The sequence below is a fragment of the Pavona decussata genome, unplaced genomic scaffold, assembly GCF_977016875.1.
Source record: "Pavona decussata unplaced genomic scaffold, jaPavDecu1.1 SCAFFOLD_215, whole genome shotgun sequence".
Lineage (NCBI taxonomy): Eukaryota > Metazoa > Cnidaria > Anthozoa > Scleractinia > Agariciidae > Pavona > Pavona decussata.
In genome coordinates, this window is record NW_028145620.1 from 2,399,039 (window position 1) to 2,422,019 (window position 22,981).

Genomic DNA, 22,981 nt, shown 5'->3' on the forward strand with positions numbered 1-22,981 from the left:
GAGAAGCGAACTTTCTGCGTAACTACCAATAATTGGTGACATATCATTTCTCCTTCCTGTGCAAAGAAAGTCGTCAAAGTACGAGACAAACTTAATTAAGTTTATTCCAGTGATTATCGGTCCCCTTTCTTCCGTTCCGCTCTTAAACAAAATCGGCTTGGGAAGCGAAACCGAGTCGCGCGCAGTTTTGGCACTTACTTCCGAAAAAACCTCTGGAATCCGATGCACTGTAAGTAAGAAAAAATAATCGGTGTATCAAATCTATTATCAGTATATGTGTGTGTATTATATATCACAAGAAATAATCTAATCCTCGCTGGCTATTGACCTAATTAAGCTGAGCTTCGCCCAGTGGAAACTTTCTTGAACTGGGCAAATAAGATAAAACTGAATCAGCCTGCACAGCAAGCAAATCAAGCACAAAAATAACATTTCATCTAGTTAACCGTGTTTACTAGTTGTACAAACTGAACTTCTACGCGGAAATTCCGGGTCATTTAAAAAACCCGATAGCTACAAAGGCAAGAAACGAACTCGAAAATGGTAATACTGATTCTTACAATAACTACGTGGTTAAAAAAAGCCTTCCTTTCCATAGTTTTCTGGGCATTAATTTCTAGTTAAGAGCGTTTAACTTGAGGGGAGGGGGCTTATGCGAGTTAATACAGTATCTGAATAAAACGAATACAGGTTAGCCATGGTTTGCAGATCGAATACATTAACATGTATCAGCTTAGTAAATGTCGTTCCATCTACTTTGAATATTTTGGTTTATATTAAATCAAACCGTGTGATTTAAAAATGCATTCTGTTGTTCTACACTGCTAACTTTAATTTCTGGCCAACCTTGGAATATATATGGCTAACTGCACTATAACTGAATAGTGTCTTATACAATAACCTATAATCCCATTAAACCATGATTAATTTTTGTGAGATTTTTGATAAAGACAACAGAGAAAGTTTTATCCGTGTTTCTATAGCGAATACATCGCGAAATATTCGTAGAAGTTTAAAAAAACTCAAAACAGTAGTTTTTCCTTCTACTGGATCTTAACTTAATTGTTTTATAATCACTATGACGAACTACGGAAACACAAAAATGAAGCACACCGTGTGCAGTAGTAATTCAAGTACAATAGAATGCCGTGAACTCGAACCATAAAAGGAAACTCAGAGGTATTCTGCAACAATTTCGAGGTTTTGGAACAGGATCAAGTCATGGATATTCTATTGTACAACTCTATTTCATGCAACTATAACTGTACGAGTGTATGAATGTGAAATAAGTCAGTAATCACAAAGGCGAATACCTAATTTATTGACTTCGTTAAATTGTCGATAGCGAACAAGCTGATAGCCCCTGAGAGAGGCGATAGCGCCGCATTTTGATCTAACCAAAACAGGTCGACAATTAATTGGCCTGTAAAAAACAAAAAAAAACATTCTAGCAGCTAACTTTCGTCTTCAAATTGATGGAGTGGTGATGTATTGGACTAAACGTTTATCATCTGTTGTCGCTGGTACAGCGGTACTGCAAAATTTCTGTCTTTAGCTTCCAAGGGCTTCCATCAACTCGCGATACTATTGAGCTGGAACAAAACTTGAAAAATCAAAGCTAACTAAATTACGGTAAATTATCTTGAACTAAAATAACGAAGTTGTCTACATATTGTGTACGCAAAGCATTAAAGTTTACTTGGATACTTGGATCAATGCGTAAAACTGCACAGCAGTAATATTAGCAGTTGAACCCGGGTAAATATGGTCGTACTTTTTTGTGCCGAATCTACACGATAGCCTCCGAAGGCCTTCTGATAACCTCGGGTAACTCTCCGGCTAGCGTTTCCGGAACATCTCGGATACCATTCGTTAAGTCACTTGCATTGGATTATAGACGCATGAGACAGTTCGACCATTCTTAAAACAGGCTCTACTACAGTGTAAGCAGATATATAATATCTAACGTACCTTAACCAGCTGATAACACTGAGCTGGCAAGACTGACTTGTTTCTCGACGTACAACTCTTGTTGTAAAAGAGGACTCTCTATCATTCTACTCGGTAGCCTGCGAGAGCAGACGCCTTTTCCCGCGCTTTTGTTTCACAAGGGAGGGTATAGGGTTTCATCACCCAACCTTTACCCGCCCTGGATTCATCCACCCCGGTGCCGCGTCGGTTAAAACAAAACTTGAGGCGGAAAGGCTTTTGCTCTCTCAGGCTGTCAACTAGGCTACTGGCTGGCAAAGCAGCTGTCTTTCACCACTAAAAACTGCTCACTTAAGCAGTCCTTGTACTAGTTTCACCTTAAAACAGGTTAAAACTCCAAACATCGCGAACAAATGTAGCTATAGGTGAGAATAATATTGAGCTGAATCAAATTATAATTAAACTGAGCAATCTGGGAGAAAAATAGCAAAAGTCACGTCCACACGCATGCGTTTTTATTTGCTTTCGAAGTGGTTGAAGACGCTTCTTCAGTCTTTTGACTAGTGTTATCATTTTGAAAACCTCCTTTCCCTCTTTTTTTGCCATCTTCACATTCAAAATCTCCACTCTAGAAAGAGTTTTTGAAACTATTTGTTTCAGAGCGTTTCAATAGTTTTTGCTCGCATTGCTGGTGGAGGGGAGGTTTGAATCGGATATAAAATCTCCGTCTTTAGATATAACTACACCAAAACGCCGAATACGCGTCGACGGTACCTTAGCCTACTTGTAGCCATACCTAGAAACTGGGATATTATACTAATAGGTGATCCGGTTATCTCAACCACTTTTAAAGTCCACTGAAAAAGCTAAAATGTACTGAAATCCTATATAAAACTAGTGACCTGAAAACATAGCAGAAATACTCAATGAAGTTAGGCCCGATAACCGATTGAAAAGGATTTAAAGAAGCGTGTCCGTTCGTAGTATTGTCCACGCAAAATATTTCTTCTAGTGTGCATGGGTTATCTGTATTTCCAAAACACTATACCGGCCTGAAAATTAAACGTTGTTCAGTTTTGAACGTGGTCTATTACCGCGGGTTTGGGAGGAAGGACGATGTAGAACAAGAAGGAAAGCTGCGAAGGAAGCTAGCTGACGGCAGAAATTGCTGGGGTTGCTTAGGCTCTTTGAATTATTTACGCTAAATCCTCTGGTCAGAAGATACACTCAAAATCTCGGTTTACAGTCATGCGCATAGGCTCATTTCACGAGTATTTCATGTGGTGTTAAAATGTTTTCAGGTCAGTTGTTTGAAGAAGATAGCACTATATATGATCACCAGGATAACATGCCTTGTCAAAACTAGTACGACTGGCTTCTGGGCCGGCAGGTCCGGCTACGCAGGCGAAACGGTCGACTGATAAACTCCTTGCTGCGATGATCACCTATCAGGACAACGACGACGACCAAACGGAACTTGTTTCGTCTTTCTGAATCCACTGTCGACAGCTTGTACAGTGGCACGCCCGGATTGGTGGGGGACTCATAAAGTGAGTCTAAATCAACTGTGAAATAGTACTGTGAACAAAATTGTTTTGTCTGAGTCAAATAATGACAACGAGAATACGAGACAAGTGTGGACAAGAGTAAAGTGAGTAACCGGCGATGAAAGTCACTATGAAAGCGTGTAAGTGTTTATGACAGCACATAAGTTAATGAGAGTGTATAGCCAGAGGGTTGATGGAGCGCAAGAAAGTTAATATGAAACGCATGGGGGAGTTGATGACAGCGCGCGACACTAGATGAGACCGCATGAAAGTTGATGAGAGTGCATGAGAGTTGATGAGAGTGCATGAAAGTTGATGAGAGTGCATGAAAGTTGATGAGAGTGCATGAAAGTTGATGAGAGTGCATGAAAGTTGATGAAAGTGCATGAGAGATGAGGAGGAAACCAATTATTCGAAAGCCGATTAACGCTAATCCATGATTAAAAGTTAACCAAGGTTTCCATCTCGCCTGTTGAAAACGTTTTCAAAGTACAAGGTTTAGAGAAGTTTAAGTCAAATCTAAAGGGCAATATTCTTTTGGCAAAATCTTTATGGATCATTAATTGAGCCGGAATCAAAATTCACATTAACCTTGGGTTAGCTTAATCGTGGGCCCAGCCATCCTTCTTACCTCTTTCCATGTTGATATATGAACTGATGCGCACCTAACATAACCTGAAAGAGTGGTAAAACCTAACAAAAGGACTGGTGATGACCCAGTGAACCATGGACAATAAATTTTTTCTGGCCACAATATGTTGCACTGAAAAAAGTGGCCAATAAGCTCAGTGGAGAAACTCAAAAAGAGATTTTTGCTCAAGCATAATCTTTGCGCTCAAGCACTGTATATTAGTTGGTATGTCTTTTGGTGTGATGTAGAATTGGTATCACAGTGGAGTACCGATTATTCGAAACCTCGAGTTTTCGAAACTCCCGATTCTTCGAAGCAAAAGTTGTCTCCCTTGGATTTGCTTCGGTCAGATTTTTCCTCCGATTTTTTGAACTCCCGATTTTTCGAACCAATTTCAGTTTCCCAAGAAGGTTCGAAAAATAGGTATTCCACATTAGCAAGGGGCAAGCCTTTGAAGTCGTTTCGAGGTGATGGCAATAGCAAGAGACCTCTGCTCAGCTTTTAACGGTGTGCGAATCGGGGTATGCGATATGAGGTTCATGAGCTATGACTGTCAGGGCGGTAAAACGAGATTAGCGGGATAAGCATGCTATGATTCTGTGGGGTTTGATGCAGGAATTGGTATCCGAAGTCTGCGAAGTTTTTCTGTGGGAAAGGGAATCCCAGCCCGCGGCTGGAGATATCATACAAACCGCAACTGGAATCGTGGTGTAGAGTATGAACGGTGTATATATAGAATACCAGGATAGCGCAATAATTAATGCAGTCCTGATGTTGCAGGTGTTCAGATTGTTAGGACCCACTGGTGGAGCCAGAGAGTCACCTCATCTTTTGGCCTTGATGTGCCCGATGGGCCTAAAGTTTAAAAATTCCGTCCTCCTGCCTAGCCTTGTTCTGGAGTATGCATTCTAGAAATACCCAGTTACGCGAAGTTCCGGATCTACAACCAGGAGCGAAGAAAAGATAGCTTGCGAGCATAAACATCTTTCCTTCATTGGAGCAGAATGGACCGGGGCTAAATATAATCGTGTTATGGAAAATTTGGAAAGTTATCTCGTGTCTTCTTGAACATGGCCCCCTTATTGTAAGCTGTGATACAGGAGACCACATAGAAAAGTAAAACCGCTCTAGTTACCTGATGTGGATAGTACTTTCCTGGTTGAGGCTTAAGACGAACCCTTCCACACTTATCCCCAACCAACATGGCAGCATCTGGGGTTCTTTCCACGTATGCTTCAATGGTGACTAACTGCGGACCCAAGGTGATGACTCGGATCCTTATCTTGCCATTTTCCACTTTCTGCCTGGACACACCGTTAGCACGTGTCTGTATTTTCAGAAAGACCGGCTTCAGATCCGGAAAGCTCACTATGATGTTGTCTTCCCCACGCTCCTCTAGCTTCTCGAAGAATGACTGGTTACAGGCTGTAGGTGTGCTGGGTTCTGTTTTGGATCCCGACTCTAGTTCAGGTTTTTCGTCCAAATCAACTACAAATGGCAAAAAAGTGACTTAACTAGGCTTCATTAGGGAGTCGTGGAATACCCGAGGGGTAATTGATCTGGGTATAACGGGTCGAGGAAACTGCCGTAGGTACCATTGTAAGCACAATAACGAGATTGTTAAGATTGATTTAAAAGCTGAAAAAAGATTGATTCAATTTTCTGGGCACTACTACATAATTCAACCTTGGCCTAATTCATAGGTCTCGTTTTAGTGGCCGTCGGGTACAATTTTTAGTCTCCCCAACACTCCTCCTCCCAATCCCACAATTCCCCCCCCCCACCCCCCCCATCTCCCGCCGGCTTGGTGATTAGACACGCAGATGAACCCTGTTTGACTTGGGTGCCGATTTTTGGCGGGTTGTTCGAAAGCCGATTAACGCTAATCCACGATCAGAAGTTAATCGAGGATTCAGCTCGCTTGTTAAAAATGGTTTTAAAGGCTAATTTCGAGCTTACGATAAAGAAAAGTCTAAGTAAAAACTGAGGTGCCAAAAATCTTTTGGAAGAATCTTTATCAATCAGCAATTAAACTCGAATCAAAGTTCACGTTAATCCAGGATTAGTTTAATCGGGCTTTAAACAACTGGGACCTAGTGTGCAACCTACAAACCTTACTCACTTCCAGGGCTTTCTCTTGTAAATTAGGAGGGGAAAAGTCCTGGGAATGAGGTTGCCTCACTCAGCAAAATCTCTAAGTATACCGCGGAACCTCGATTTAACGAAGTCGCTGGGGACCCGCCAAATTTGTTCGTTAAATCGAGGGTTCGTTATATCGAAAACCTCGATATAACGAACTTGAGGGGAAACGACCAAAATGTTCGTTATATCGAGGTCATAGTTAATGATTGATTTGTAACACAGGTGACTTCTGTCACGCAATTCAGTGCAATTTTCGTCACCCAGAAGTACCGCGTTTTGAGATGCAATTCATCAAGCATGGTGGCTTTCAGTAGTAATTATTTTCAATTTTGAGCAGACGCGCAGCTTTTGTTTACAAAAAACCGACACTTTCAGAGTAGCGATTTAAAAGTATTGCAACATAGAGGTTATGATCTGTTAAGCGTTTATCTCCTGTCGCGTGTTGACATTGTAATTCGTTATATCGAGGTAGATTTTACGTTTAGGCTTCCGGATTATGTTCGCTATATCGAAGAATTCGTTATATGGAGGTTCTATTCCATAAATTTTACTGTAACTTTGGCCGGGACATAGAATATGATTATATCGTTCGTTATATCGAGGACTTCGTTAAATAGAGGTTCGTTAAAATCGAGGTTCCACTGTAGTTGAATTTTTTCAGTACGTTTTGGTTGGAAATTTGGAATTTGAAAATGGTATGTTAGTACAATAACTAAGCCCTTCCAGACACCTTCTATTTTCTTTGAAAATAAGAATAAGATGGAAATTTGGAAATGCGGCTTAACGTGGGTCTGTTATGATGGGTTAAGGTGGGGGTAAACGTGAATTTGAATGGAATTTTAAGAGGTTTGAAGAAGAGATAAAAGAAAGAAAATGATTTTTAAAACACCAACAGACAGTTGATACCCACGCAAGAGCACCCCAGGTTGCTAGTGGACTAACTTGGTATTCGTCTATTAATTATTAACTACAAATTCTAATTTTAAAACCGTGACTTTACTAAATCTTCAATATTTCTTATTTCTCTTAATTTCACCAATCCTTCTAGAAAAATTATCTCCTCCCAAATATACTCAAACTTCACCTCTAAATTTACAAAACACCCCACAACATAGATTCACGGGATAAGCAGAGAGTTTTTGGATTCAACGTGAACGAGATATTTCCATTAAACCGATTTTAAGCGGCGTGGAAACGGCTTTCAGCTTTACCCCCGCCTTAAGGGTTTCAGACTCCCAGCCGCATACAGTCACCCAAAAATTCACTGAGTACCTTACCCCCCCCCCCCCCCCCACCCCCTCTCCACCCGCTCCCCGTGGGGAGTTCAGTTTGCGTGCCTCATGGAATGCGACACAGGTGTGGATCAGACGGTTTACTGACAGATTTTGTAATAAGCTGTTTGTAAGGCTGACAAAAGGAACTCAGAAAAGGTTAATGAGAACTCTAGAGTTTTCTTGGAGCGCTGGAATAGTGCCCTGAAAATTTGGAAGCCTACATTTTTGGATCCGGGGTTAGTTAAAAACCATTTCGGATCACGTCACTTTCAAGCTCGTGACGTTAGTTCCAAGCATTTTGGTCTCTTGTTATAAAATACTACTGAAATAAACTAAGCACTACTTCCGTCCCCAGGGGCTTCAGTCCTACCGGATCACAAACATTTGTTTTCGTTTGTGAGAGACTTCTGTTCTGTACTGACACACTCCAGCAAACATTGAATGATTTCGTATAAGGGTCTTATTGCCGGGATGCGGGATTATATGAAACTATTCATCCTGGTTAAAAAGAAAAGAGAGGAACGTGTCAGAGAGCGAGATCTCTAAAGCGAGATAGGACAAAGGGATTATGATCGACGAAGCGGAATCAGGGAAAAGAGCCCTTGACGAAAATATATTCTGGCTCATTGAATTTCACTTCCTTATCGGTGTGAAAATATCACTAAATACCCTAAATTATTACACCAATACCCGTTTGAAGGAAGTATCAGTGTAATATCAGTGCAACTGATTGTGCGAATTACCGAAAAACTAAAGCCGAGATGAGCAGCTACACTTGCTTTCCTAAAAGGCATTTGTTTGAGCTCATTCAGATGGCGTGATTTCCACCACGTGTCACGTGACTTAGAACTTCCTGTATCGCTGAAGCATTTGTCTGCGCCGCTCGAGAAATAATCTATTCAGTTAAAATAACATCTAAACTTCTTGACAACCATTCCTTTTATCCGCAACCATTTTTGTTTACAAATAGAACCCCCTAGCCCACAAGATCTTTTTGGCAAAATAACCTACCAGCGTAAGCTTTTCATTTTCCTAATCTTTTGGTAGAAACCTTTCAGTTTGATCCTTGACCTGTGTTCTAGCATTAAACGGTTCATCATCAGTTCTTTTGAAAAGAATAATACCAATCAAAGAGTAATCAGTCAGTTGCTCTTTTTGAAACTGTCGACTGTCAGAATGAATTACAAACTGTCTCGCAGCACAGGCAGTGAAATTCTTCCTGAACCTTCCCTCCCTAACATATCACATAAACACATTGCACACTACATAATTGTGACTGTGTACTGATAGGCTCTTGCATACTAATTAGATCCGAGTAAATTTTCAGTCACAAAATCACTTCCTATGCGTATTACGTTTGTTAAAAAACTAGTAAAACTGCGTACCTTCTGGTGTCCAAGGCAATCCTTGTGAAACGAGAAATTCTTTCAACAAGAATGGAGAATTGAGCAAGCTGCGCAACTTATTATCCAGCTCCGTCCCTGGAATGAGAACGTTCGTATTTTGTAACTCGGATTTTTCCATGAGATCGGCGTGCAGAGAGAAAATATGTCCTGAGAAAGCCTTGCACTCAACTAAGCAAGACTTGAGGTGATTTCAAATCTTTCCCAGAAAGTAACTGCTTATAATTTTTTATCTCTTGAGCCCTCTGATTTTGACGTAATGTTCTGTCCCTTTTCTTCCGTGATATGAGCTAACTCTCCACTTATAGTTAGCGTCCACATATTTCTTGCTAGCAGAAAAACTTATTGTCAAACGACACAAATGTAAACCCTAAGAGGCAGTGGTGATCCAACCAGATGAAGATAAATTTGATTGATGCCTGTCAGTTGTGGATAGATTGTTCCGATTGGCTCCTTATCTGTGAACTCATTTCGATTAATCTAAAATTATCCGAGTCTAATTTAGAAGAACTGTGAAACAAACGTTTTGCTCATAAAAGTAAACTATCATCACCATGGAAACTTTAAGGGGTTTTCCCTCTTAAATGTTCCGTTCAAAATGACTGAGGGCTCCCAAATAATTTCATCCCAAAATCGCTCGTGCGTACCAGTGCCTTCAGTTCAGGCCGAGTCATCCGGTAAATGTTTTTACAATAAATTCGATTATTTCGAATCAGTTTTACAGTCTACGTGCCACTGAATACTGGATAACCACCGATAACTGGCAACTCTGTTGTTCAAATCAATAAAAGGTGAAAACGGGAAATTGTTCTTAGTCCATTGGCATACAGCCACCGCGCTTATGTGACAAGAAAGTGTGATACATTTCATGGTTCATGCACACTGACAAATATCGAGAATAATAAAGTTTTCAAACCGATTAGTGAAAATCGCGTTTTAGTGTCAACCAATTCATATATAAGAAAAAAGTGGGCCGAATGTAAAACAAATTGAGGGCCTGGAAATTAAGAATAGCATGGGAGGCAAGTACGGACAAATGTTATGAGGAAATAAGGTTTTATTTCGTGGTATTTTAATTATGACTTCCCGTCTGAGTTATGTAAACAAACCCTTGGTGCTGAAAAGGGGTGAGAGGTCAATATAGTCTCTTTGTTGTAACGTGAAAATTTGCATTCCTATGGTGTTTTGGTTGCTCTTTTCCCGATTGAATTTAAATAATTAAGTGAATAAATGAAAATGCAAAATGAAAATGCAAAATCAGGCAAGTCGTTTCCCTTCCAAGCGAACGCAAAAAGCGAATGAAAACTTCCACGGAGAAGGAGCAAGCAAATGGTGGAAGGTTTTTTTATAGATATATTTTTTTACCCCTTTTGACTTCAGGAGACCCCCGCGTTCACTGAGAGAAACCTCCCCCCTCCCCCCGCCCGCTCAGCGCAAGTAATGATTACGTCGGGATTCGAATTGGACTTTGCCAAAAATGACTCTTTTGGACATACTTGTCCAAAGGATTTTATGATTTAACCGGCAGGCGCAATTCTTCGATCACTTAAGCGGCGTGAAACACTAAAGCCGAAGCCAACCGAACGACAGCGGCTGGTTAGTTAGAGAAGAGCAAGGCGGGTAGCGGCCCCAGCGGAGGGGGGGGGGGGGGGGTGGAGTGAGGGTGCTCTTCGGAATTTTTGGTGGAGATGTGTAACACGGTTCTCCAAACCCTGACACTACTTTAGCCCAAAATATGTTATGTCTCTAGAATCCATGATCAGAAAGCAAGGAATCCATGACTTTTTCTGTTAAATCCATACCCATATTTTTGAGGAGGCTGGGGTAAGGAAAATACCAATAACAGGTCCTGCAATTTCAACAGGTTTACATAAGATAAAAAATCGTGTCCAGCTAAAAACTTGGTAAATAAAAAACTTACAAAGTAGTGAAAGAAAATTACACAACACATTTAACTCGTGAAAAATAAATTAGGGCGGAAAATACCTCTTACCCTTAAAAAAAATATAGTGTTGGCCCGTTCCAGGACCTTTCGCGCACTGCGTGTTGATGCGAGGGAGGAAGAGAAAGCCTGGACACAATGCCACGATACGGATATGTATGTAATATCAAAAACGAAGAGAGCAAAATGAGAAAAATGAGAAAAATTAAGCATGGAGCGAGTTGGCAACGCACACCAAAATGGTGGGATTTATTTTTGTTTAGTTTCTTTTTTACGGAATTGGAGTGTTTTATATGCTGTTGAAATACCTTCTCAAGTGTAAATATGTGATCTCAAACAAGCCATTAAATCAAGGGAGAAAAGGCGCGAAATGTATAGACTGAGCCAACTGTCCGGCTAATTCTTAAACTTCATCAGTGGTCTTGATAACGTAAAAGGTTTTTTTCAAAAAAATGCATTTGAGAAATTTTGAAGGCTACAATGACATTTTCTTTTTGGTATCGGAGTTAAAAAGCGCTTTTCTTTCACTTATAAAGAGGGTCTTTGGTTTAAATAAACCTGATACACCTGCAGTATACGAGGACGGAAATGAAGGGGGAAAAAAACCCACACACACACACATTTTATGACTTATACCTGTTTTATTTTTCAAAAATTGTACAATACAATGCTTTGTTTTTTTTACAGACTAGTATCAATATTTGTTGTTAACTTTACTGAAGAAAAAAATATTTTCGGTGATGAAAAATCGACGGAGTATGTGATACACTGGAAATTCATAGAAACGCTATGTGAATACACGACGCTACTGAAACAACTTCAATCGTTTACTTAGGAAACTTCATTGTAATTTCATGAAAATGAAATGTTTAGGTAGCCTTATGGATGAATGAATAAAAGATACTCGCTGCAGCAGGAATTTTCTAACATTAAGATTTAAACTAATTAAAACAAGTTAGTATTGAAGACGAACCTGATAAACTTCCTTACAAACTAAAAATGCTACATAAAAAACAGCCTTAAAAAATATTATTTACATCCTGGCATTGTACAATGCGATTCTACCCAACCCGTGTAACAAAAATAATGGCCATGGTATTCAGTGTCCACTCAGGAGACAGTGCCACCTAATAGAGGTATTTTAGCGTAGTTTGCGACGCTGCAGGCAAAGCAAATATTAGCAGCAATAATCCTAGAAGGCTTTAAAATACATGAATGCATTTTTTTTTTTCAAGTTGATGCTTGATGCATACGTGGTAACTCTCGATTTTCTTTTTGGATTCCAAAATTCCTTGCTAAGATCTGCTTTTTCCGCTGAGTCATAAACCACGCAAAATATATTTCTAGGCATCTGAGTTTTTAGGGCCATTAACAGATGCGCAGAACGTATGCGCAGTAACAAAAGAAGGGAGTTACAAGGGTTGCGTAGAACAGTTTTATGCTAGTTTTTTTTTCCTTGTGCATGTTGAGAAAAGTTGGCTAAGTTAGTTATGAAATATTTCACTTACATTTACAAGACCCAGACGGTCTACTGTTCAAGGGAGTAGTCATGATGGAATGTTTGTTTATCCCAAACCTCCCTCGTTCAAAGCACTTCGCAGAAGTGAGACCTGAGTTAAACTATTAACCTGTTTTGAGGGGCCAAACGCGTACAAAAAACTGATGTGGTTCCATTTCTTCGAAGACTTTATGACGTTAGCAGGGTTGAGGACACCTTCTAACCGCAGTGTTGTGGAGAAAACTGGTGTAACAAGAGCTACAGCTGGCTATCTTGCCGTTTATTCTGCTAATTGGGCAGAAAGAACGGAATGCTACTCTGTTCATTCCGAAAAAAAAAAACCTGTTTTCGCTGAATACCGTCTATTTCGGGTACAGCTATTCCGGAATAGCCCCAAGGGAATGCCCCTTTAGTGTCTACTTTTTATAAAAACGAATTTGAACAGTCTTAAGCTACGGAACTAAGTCAAGCTATTTACAGTTCAGCATTTTTCTTAATGTTATTTAAAGTGGTATTGGGAATTATTGACCTGAGAGTGGCATCAGAGAACAGATTTTCTTAACTGATTTCGACTTCAGTAAGAGTAACTGAGTAACGAAAAAAACATCCGATTAAATACACTGATTTGACACTTCCATATTAAGGTACGCGAAAGTTAAAGTTAAGTAAAATCTTTGAGATTTGTTATTTTACATGAGTCAAGATGTTAACTGGGCGAACTAAAGTGTTTATAAGGAATTAGCGTTACTTAATAAGGAGAAGACTTAGAATTTCTCTTGCTCTTGAGTAAAAATGGCTCGCTGTAAAACGGTTGACTTTTGCGACTGTTAGCATACACAATATACGCTACAAGCCAAAAGCGATTCCTCCTCTCTGAGTCCACAGTAGAAAGCTTGTACACAGGAATACCAGTCACAGGATTATGGTACACCGAGTCGAGGTCGACAGAAAAGTACTGGTCTTGTCTTTGATAGTTCTGGAGAGGATAAAAAGAAAAAAAGAACGATTAAATTAGAAGACTGAAAATAAAATATGTAAAACATCGAGGGTATAGGATTACCAGAATATAAAATATAGAAAAACACTACACACAAGTTACAAAAAATACGAAAAGAAAGGAATAAACTAAAGAGAAAAGTGGAAAAGGAAGCCTTAAGAGAGACCACAGGGCTTATAGAATAAGGCTTCCTCATTGCAGTCTTGTGACATAAATACAGAAAAAGGTATAGAAACTGTGAGGTGGTTGATACGTTTACAAATATATAAATAATATACAGTTGAAGCAATCAGAAACGAACAGACGGAAACGATCAGTAGACGGCCGAAAATATTACATGTTAGTCCCTTGATAGCATACAGAAAATTGTCTGGCCTTGGTTCTACAAAAGGGCAAGTTAAAAGCATGAATCGTTAAGTTTTGTTTTTTAAGTGTTTGTCCCATGAACTTACTTTAATGGCCCTAGCTCCCACGAGTCTCCTATAGCTCAGTGGTAGAGCATCCGAACCAGTAATCGGAAGGTCTTAGGTTCGACTCCTGATAGGAGCACTCAGATTTCTTTTTTCCGAGTATGCCTGCGTCACTTTTTAGAATAATACATCATTCTCATTCATTCACCAGGCTTGAAATATACCATCACATTTGTTTCATGAATCGTAAAGTATTACCATGATTTAAATAAAAGCTACTGAGGAATACTCTGTTGTTAAAATTATGCCGCGCATTGTGATAACACTTAAGTTTTTGAACGGAATGGTATAGTGAGTGGTGTGACCAATCAAACACAACTAACCAATGCCGCAAGACTTTCAGTGGCGTTGTTTTGTTATGTTGTACAAGGTGGCTTTAACTTTGAGTCTACCATTGATATCTGGCTATCCAAAACAAAGATAGTGAACAAATACTATAACTTAAGTCTTTTCTTAATTACAGAGCGTCAACGTACGTTTGAAATAATGTAAAAACCAACCTTTTCCAGGCTGCTGCCTATCCTTAAGTGGATAAAACTTAACTCTGATTCTTGAGCATATTTAGCCAATTTTCAGTAATATTACTATAGGTACTGTTGCTGATTGAGTACTGTTGTTATTGGTGATATTACCATAGTTTACTTGGTACTGTTATTGTTGTAGATGTTGTTGTCAAATTTTTTCAGAGGTGAAAATTGCGAGGTTTTACCGGACAAATTGGCACAAAAACATTTTTATGATACACGTAGTTAAACCTGAAGGCACAAAAGAATGAGACACTTACATCAGAATACATGAGGTTTTCCATCTTGAGTTTGAGAGGTACTCTTCCGTTACTATCCCCACAAAGCACCGCGGCCTTAGGCAGCCTCTCGACATACACCTCCACTTTGGCTATAGGAGCATCAGTTGTGACTCTCAAATTAATGGTGGCCCCCTGCACACGCTGCTTAGATTTCTTATTCTTTCGACACTGGACTTTCTCGTAGCATTTTTGAACGTTGAAAAACACTACTTCCTCCCTTGGGGCTGGCTGCATGCGCTGGAGAGGCGGCGGCATATCCGCGTAGCGCAGAGGTTGAGGACATGCTGACCAGTTTAAGAAGCCGTTGGCAGTCAGGTCGCTGTACCTATCACAGTCCTTAGACTTGGGAAGCGCTTGGAACGGCTTGATGTCTCTGAAAGCGTCCAGGTCGTAATCTGTGTATAAAAAGGTTATTTCCATTACTAAGAGTACGCATAATTGAATGCTGATTCTAACGATAATATGTAGGACCTGACGGTCAGCGGACAGACTGAGCTTATTGGCTAAGCCTGCAGAGGCATAGACCCTACAGATTCCTCAGTTTACTGCGAGCAAGTTCTCTTACGAAATGTCTAACTTGCACATCGAAATCAGTCAAACCAAACATGCTGCCTTTTCACTGGCGATCCAGTCAACGGAGTCATTAGTCACAGTCAAAGGCCCAATGTGTAAGGTGCATGATATCGTCATTTACTGTCTCGCTAGTTTTGAAATGGAGAGAAAGTGAGCCAAACGAGTCACCGACCGCGATACAAATGTATAAATTCTCAATAGTTGCCCCGTTCACCTCACTGAGTAGTTACTCCTAGCCTAAAAGACGTTACCCTAGTTAGTGTTGCTTTGAACTCAAGCCGGTATGGAGCCAAATTAAGCGTTGCACGCACAAGTGAGGAATACGGATGATCGTACCGCAGAAACTCAAACCATGTGTTTGGATTTTAGCTTGAATCTCAAAAATTCACAACAGTGCTATACTGACTTGCTGCCGCAAAAGGGAAACGTCGCTAATTCAAGCAAATAATATCACCAGGATTGACTGCTGTTTTTCTTAAAGCAAACAAAAATCAAACCTCCTTTTCTAAAATTGACATACCAAGTTCAGGATTGAAAGGCATAATAGACAAAATTTTGTTGTGAACAAATATACCTTTCTTGATACTACAGCCCCTATCACAAACATACAGAGTTTGACAGGAAGTCCAGCCGTAGTTTTATATTCTTCGTTTATTTTGGTTACAGGAAACCGCGCACAATGACCTACCCTTGAACTAAATTACCAAATTACAGAATTTGCAGTTTACTTTTACACAAACGAATGGAAATTCGTTACAACAAAGAGTAGCCCAACCTTCATGTCATAATAAAAGAAAGTCTTCCTGCCGTTTCGGTATACTAAAGTCAACTTAGAGATATTGGATAATAAAATGTTGCTTGCTTTGCCTCAGCTGAAAACTACAGGAAGTCAATATGACCGGAAATGGTTGGTGTTCCGCTCAGCGTAGGCTGTTCAATTGCTGAACACTGGAACAACTGAAATCACACGCTGAAATATGAGTATCACTAATCAAAATCTGCGGAAAGGTAGAAATTATATATAAATCAAGCGATAATTTACTAGAAACTGTCGTGGTGGTGCAATTATAGACCAAACGATTGCATAAAGCTGGGCAACTAATGACCACAAACAACCAAAGCGCAATTAAACACTTCCGGTACGTCAAACCGGAAATGTTATGTTTTGTCGTGGCGTGTTAAAAATGAGGAAAAACGTCCGCCGTGGGAAGGTCCGCAACCAAATTTTGTACGAAGAGAGATTTGAAAGCTGTATAGAACAGGAGATATTATTATAAAATAGAAATAAAAAAAGGATTTTTTGTTTGGTTGTGAATGGGAGGTTTCCATGAAACGATCTCAAAACGTAGAGACTAAACTAACGTAAGAAACTGACTTAAGGAAAGCTCAACTTTATGCAAGTCAACAAGTTTCTCAAAATCTATGATTTTCTAGAAAAAAAATATAAATGACCAAATAAATCTATAAAGATTATGAGAATATTCAGATTTTAGACTGACCAAGTCTCTTACCCCAGTACAATTGGTTAGACCGAGTAAACAACCAGTACCAGGCTTTGCTTCGGCTCAGAAAAAGAGCTCTAGACTTCAGTATTTCGGTTCTTAGGCTGCCAAGCGATCCTTTTCTTAACATTGACCAAGTATACGAAATGACTGTTTATCACCTAGCTGCGAACTAGCTTGAAATCATTGAGAACGTTACGTATGCTGTGTTTAAGCGCTTTCCGCTTTTCCACGAAAATGTTTGCAGCAGTTGAACTACAATCTTGACCCGAAAATCCTTTGAAAAGGAGATTAGAAACTGAACAATTACTAAATACAACTCGGAAACTTCTGAACGTATCAGCAGCAAACAATTTAGTAGTAAGAGGAGTGCAAATTATTTTGTTCAATTTTGAACTAAACTCTTTGCGATACGTAAAATGCTCTTAAAGATTTGTGACGCAATAAACTGGTGCAAATTCAGAGCTTGGATAGCTTTGGTTACCTTCGTTGTGGCCATGATCCTTCATTTCTTGCGCTGATAAACAAGCGTGCAGTTGCAACTGAACTGTGCACCGTAAATATAAGACTTTAAAAATGAAGAGCTGCGGAAATCTTACCTGGTGACTTAGCAAAAATGTCTTCCTGTCCAGAGATCATTCACGCATAGAACCGGGTCAACTTCATAACACATTCGACAGCAATTTTTTTTAGCTCGATTTAAATTCCATTTATCATTAGGAATTCAAAGGAATGAAATATAGAAATAAATCCGAAGTAAATATGAAGTTAGGCATTTAAGAATCCTTGATTGACTTTAGCTACCCGGCCAAAGTAAAACACGCATCTTTCAGATCAAAGGCAGGACGCGGTTGTATTTACAATTCGATGCAACAAAGCCTGACCGCTACGCTTGTGTGCACCTTTAAGTGAGCTCAACACGGGAGGTTTGTGAACAGCGGACTTCTCTGCAGACAGTTCATATCTTACACATGCTAATCCGTCAAAAATCAAGAAAACCGTATAAACTAGATCAATAGCAGTGAAAGAAAGTCCATGAAAAATTAGCCATCCACGTGTAGTGTGAAAAATTTGTACTTCCCTAGAACACAGGAAGTACAATTGAAACTGACTTGTGTGTATATTAATATGCAATAACCGCTGGAAGCGAGTTCTCTGTCTACAACATCGACTCTGTGTACTAAAAACCAAAAAGATCTCACTCTGTTTTAGAGCAAATTGTGATGAACTTAAACTCTTTCTTCGGTGAAATGCTATCAGCCACTGCTCTCCTTCTTTTCAGAGGGCCGGTGAAAATGCAAGCTTCGTTTACCCAGATTGCCTGAGACTGGTAGCAGCTTCTAAATTCGAAGAATAAAATTCCCTTTTTGTTAGCTGAAACATTTGTTTATTTGCTTAAGCATCCGAACCTTATTTTCTTTGAAGAAGAAACACTCTCAGTAACGTTTTCATTGTCAACCCGAATTTTAAAATACATAACCGTGCCCGTTGCACTCTATCCATTCAGTAACGACGGGTCAGCTTTGAAGCAACACAAAAATGGGCAAAAGTCCGATTGCTTGATCATAAAAGACGAAGGAAAATCGGTGACACGTGGCGAACATGCAAGATAAAACATTGAAGCAATTTTTCCGCTGAAAGTTAATCTTGTTTCAACGGCTTTATAGCCGTCTTGATGTCCTCACGGCTGACCCCTCGTTTTTCAGCCGTTCGAAAATCTCGCTTGCTTTCATCTTTCAACTTACGTCAAATTCAGCAGAAATTTCACGACCTCAACTTCGGCACACTTGATTCAAATTTTTTAAGCTATGTAGAAGCCTACATGTGAAGAAGCACCGCTTAAATGGGGACGAAGGCGGCACGAAAAATAAGCGAGTGGAGCGAGCCATGTTTTGCCCCGAGTAAATCGAGTGAAGGTTATTTAGTTTAATATTAGTTGAAACAGGAAATACTTCGTTTCTGAAAAAAAGTACAGGACAGAGCACATTGTAAAATTGAAACTGACAGCTCAGTTGAAAGTAGTTCAAGAATGTTGTACTCGGCCGGGTGACTGTGAGTTCCTGTCCTATGATGAAGCGCTGACCAAATAATAGTTTCTTCCTTCAGCAATTGGGTGGAATACACTGGCAGGTGAATGAGATGTTTCAGTATTACCGTAGAAAAACCCAAAGCAAAAGAGGAATTCTTTGCATGAGTGTTTTTTTTAACAGCTACTCAAATAGTGCATGCGCGCGCGGTATGAGTTTCACGACGATCGTGGCAGTCAGTTTTTTTTCACTATCGAAATGTTGTTCAGTGCCGGCGGCCTTTTGTGTACGAATTCCAAAAACTGCACCCAAATAGGTCGAACGTCTCTTATTCGGAACCAAAGCCATTACTTCTGTTTCACTTTATTATAACAATTCGCGGCTGAACTCGACTCCGAGTGCCGGAATTTCTGACTAGTTACTCAGACACGGTTTTGCTGTGCTTCTTTAGGCCTGACCTCGAAACGTTTCGAGCCTTCATTGAGTCCAATTGTGATCCAACACTGAGAATACTGATTAGTTAGAGAGCACGTTACAATTTGAATCACAAGCCATCCGAAAACGAGAACCATAAAAATCAAATCCTTAAGTAGCAGGTAAATGAGTCTGAGGTGTTGAACTTGTACATCGCCTTTTCAGTCGTTCGAACACCGAGTGTCTCGATAATGAAACATTGAAGTTAAAGTTTCCTTTCAGTCTTTACTCTTTAATCCAGTTTAATTTCCATTACTTCTCTAACCTTTCCGAAAAAGCCTCTTTATCTTGTCTTCCATCTCATTCTCAAGGGTGTTTTTTATCTCCTGTTTTCTTTTTGGGCAATTGCGCCGAGAATAAACTGAACAATCCGGCCTGACACAAGTAATGCAAACTGATCCAAGTTTCGCTTCCTAACAGTGTCTTAGGATATCCTAAACATTTTTCGTTTGCCATCGCTTAACCTACCCAAGTTTTTCCGCAGCAAGAAAATAAAACTCTAATTTCATCGCCTGTCGTTCCTTTTCTCGGGTGTTTACATATTGTAGACATTATACGCCTGTGTTTCTCAAATCTTAAGAATCTGACATCAAAGCCATCCCTCCTAATCTCCTTCTATAATTTCACTGATGAAGTCTTCGATTGCCGCATCAGTAAATTGATCACATCACGGACGCTCGTCAGTTCCAAATGGAAGTCCCAGGGAAGCTAAGAAACAAGCAAGGCTCGCTTGGAATTATTTAGTTAGTTATTTAGTGCCGTTTGTGAACGCTCTTTTTTCGCCTTTTCCTTTCTTTCTCTTTTTAACCGATCAATCACTAAAGAGAGGGCCTTGGGAAACGAAATATTCTATGGGGATTGCTTCAGTTCAAACCACTGGGTCTCACTCGGAGGCAGTAAAGGTCGCTTGAACTACAGTAGCTAGTTTCCTTTATTTGTGTAACTTATCGTTTCTTTTCTCTTTGATGAAACGTGAAAAGTAGTGAGATTGTCATTGAGCTCAGGCTAAGTGGTTCAACTGCCCGGTCAAATGCTTGCACTCGAACGCACTTTCAAATATTTCGATTTCGTTTTCTAAGCAAGCTAAAAGCGAGGCATATTATGCGCTCACACCAACCTTTTACTGTCCACATTGAGATTATGATAGGCAAGACTGTAGTACGTGACTATGGAGTATAGCCATTAGCGAGCTATCCCGAGAAATTACACAGGTTTTCTTAGAAACTAGGACCACGTAAGCCACCCACACCCATCGGGACATGACGTACATATAAACAGGATGCTGTTGTAAATGGTCCAACATCTGCTTAGCAAGCAGTAAAAATAGAGTAACGGTTTTCAAACTAAAATAAGCAAAAGCCAGGACTGTAGAAGAGAATTCTAAAAGGGCTATAAGATACATAAAATGCTCGCGCTTAAGATTCGTGGCCGATACGCCACGAGGCATTACAAGGTTGGGTGAAGGACATAGCACTACGTGTGATTCGACACCGCAAATTCGTAAACCAAAACAACACGGCGTAGAAATCGGACGGATAATTATCTCGGGATAAGAAAACAGAAGATTAATAAGTTAAATTAACATTGTCGTTTCTTGAGGTCGTTTTCGAACTGTTATTTTGTTGTATTTCGTTTTTTCACGATCGGGTTTTCACTCGACTTGGCAAGCTCTTAAACTGTTGAAGGCTGTTCTTAATACTGTATTTTTCCAGCTGCAAAGCTAAAAAGGAGTATCAGATTTCACGGGAAGTAAACCTTTGGCAAAAAAAAAAAAAAAAAAAAGAATTGGGTAATTTACTTAGGTAATTTAAACTGCGTATTAACAGGAAACAGAGTTTTTCGCCGACTGCTCTCTGTTATGAATGTTGCGTCATACATTTACCCGCCAACATCATTTGAAGACAAAAGCTACAAACTAACTCACTTCGTATAAAATGGCGTAAAGGAAGAGCAAGATCTAGACAAGAACAACATAGTTGAATTACATACTATGACGAACACGATATCGGGAAAAAAATCATGGATTACGGCACAACAAACTGGGTTTAAGGTGATACGCTAGCGTAAAAGGTCGAATTAGATTTAAAGGTTGCCCACCCACCAGCAACTGAATTTTCTTCAAGTGCTCCTCCAAATTGTCTTAATGTAATTTAGGTAAGTTCTTGCTTCGAAATTTGCAACTCGTTTCTAATTTTTTAAGCTGTATGAAACTTGACCGTCAAGGTTTAGAGAACATGATTACCGCTTGCTAACTCCGTTATTTTTCACACAAAGCAAAATTTTATTTTCTTTAGCCTATGAAGTCTGTACACCGCCTTAACTTTACCCACAACAATTTCGCTCTGGCAGTTTCATGGCCGAAAAATATGTTCAAGGGAAGCTGATATCGTACTGTGATAAAATGTACCTACCCTTCTTAAGAGGGATTTCAGTGATGAATTTAGTGAAACAGAACTCAATCCGGCAAGGAAATTAAAAAGTATTGTGATAATTATTGACAATAACTGAGTTACTGGATGCAGTCACAAAATATACTCACCATTGATAAAGTACTTCTCCAGCTCTGCAATGTTCAAAAAACCACTGAGAAATCCATCTTCCAATTCCATCTTTATTTTCAGCGTTTTTAAGTTATGAAATGTCCGATTCAGTAGCTGAGCTAATGGCCTTCAGAAAATTAGCTGCTGAAATAGTTTGTAAACCGGTCGGATGAAACAAAATTACTGAACGTAAATTTCAGTGCTATCTGAAACCAGCTACAGTTTGTTGGATTTACTTGCCAAAAGATGAGCTCAACGATTAGCCTCTTCCGAATTTATATTCTCGTTTTGTCCATTTGATTGACATTCTGTTTTGATTGAGATGTAAATGGAACTAGTTAAACCGGAAGACTATTATTTCAGAGCGTCGACACGTGTCGATTGCTAAACTTTGCCAATATTTCTCGTCCTTCAGCGCTAGCAGCCATTTTTAGCAAACTGTTTCGTTCTCCTTTTGACTTCCTTTAAGTCCAAGGCTTACAAACAGAAATCGTTTTATGCCAAGGTTTCTTTGCTTGTCGCAGATAATTTTTTCCGCTTTTAAACAAAATCTGCTCGACCGGAAACGACGATACCTCAATAAAAACAGCAATTGTTATTACGGCGTGACTCGTGACACGGGTCAGTGCGCCACAGGATACAATTATTGGCACTCGGAAAATTGTCATCAAACAACTAATTCTTGTTCAGTTCGTTTTCGAGTTGAAATAATTGGAGATTTACAGCGTCAATTTGCTAGAATAACACCCTTGACAATTTGAATGCCAAAGAGGGGGCAGGTTAGAAGCGTTCAAGAGGGGACGTTTGAATTATTTGCATCCTGTCTGCCCGTCTTCTTAATATCACTATATTCAATCGTATCGGAAGGGAGGCTCCGCATATGAACGGAAACAATTTCCCCACCACCAAATAAGGCTAAGAAATACCGGGGTGTGTTGGACGTTGGACACGGTACCCCATGGCTGACTCAAGTCTAATTCTCAAATTCATCAAATTTGAACCAGTTGGATAGTTTTTCGTTACGGTTTGCACATTTCATTTTATTCCATTTCACTCTCTCTCTCTCTCTCAGAGCTCCAAGCTCGACTAAGGAGGAAATTTTTTCCTTGTTCAACTCACTGCTACAAAAAAACCGTAAGTTTTTAAAACCACAAGCTAAGCCGGAACATGAAAGTACAGGACTTTCCCGCTTACATGCACCATTATCAAAATATCATGGCAAAACAA

At 39.7% G+C, this 22,981-nt stretch overlaps 3 protein-coding genes across 7 annotated transcripts in view; 1 reads left to right on the forward strand and 2 right to left on the reverse strand.

Moving 5' to 3' along the window:
- Positions 1 to 1,693: 1,693 nt before the first annotated feature.
- LOC146459999 (uncharacterized) lies at positions 1,694 to 9,363 on the reverse strand. The gene is made up of 3 exons (XM_085088627.1): positions 8,909 to 9,363; positions 5,243 to 5,595; positions 1,694 to 3,507 (listed from the first exon to the last, which is right to left on the reverse strand). The coding sequence occupies exons 1-3, from the start codon at positions 9,045 to 9,047 to the stop codon at positions 3,292 to 3,294; spliced, it is 708 nt and encodes a 235-aa protein (XP_084944753.1). The 5' UTR covers positions 9,048 to 9,363; the 3' UTR covers positions 1,694 to 3,291.
- Positions 9,364 to 11,489: 2,126 nt separating this feature from the next.
- On the reverse strand, positions 11,490 to 22,095 carry LOC146460000 (uncharacterized). 5 transcript variants are annotated; one of them, XM_085088615.1, is made up of 3 exons: positions 21,754 to 22,095; positions 14,618 to 15,033; positions 11,490 to 13,342 (listed from the first exon to the last, which is right to left on the reverse strand). In XM_085088615.1, the coding sequence occupies exons 1-3, from the start codon at positions 21,821 to 21,823 to the stop codon at positions 13,115 to 13,117; spliced, it is 714 nt and encodes a 237-aa protein (XP_084944741.1). In that variant the 5' UTR covers positions 21,824 to 22,095; the 3' UTR covers positions 11,490 to 13,114. The 5 variants fall into 5 exon arrangements, with proteins under 5 accessions (XP_084944741.1, XP_084944742.1, XP_084944743.1 ...); XM_085088616.1 differs by lacking the exon at positions 21,754 to 22,095 and adding an exon at positions 17,313 to 18,131; XM_085088617.1 differs by lacking the exon at positions 21,754 to 22,095 and adding an exon at positions 17,198 to 17,308.
- The window catches only part of LOC146460001 (histamine H2 receptor-like), a 29,388-nt gene continuing 22,412 nt past the window's right edge, over positions 16,006 to 22,981 (forward strand). The window contains exon 1 of the mRNA XM_085088608.1: positions 16,006 to 16,219. The gene's annotated coding sequence lies outside the window, so the exon portion shown is untranslated. The remainder of the gene's footprint in view (positions 16,220 to 22,981) is intronic.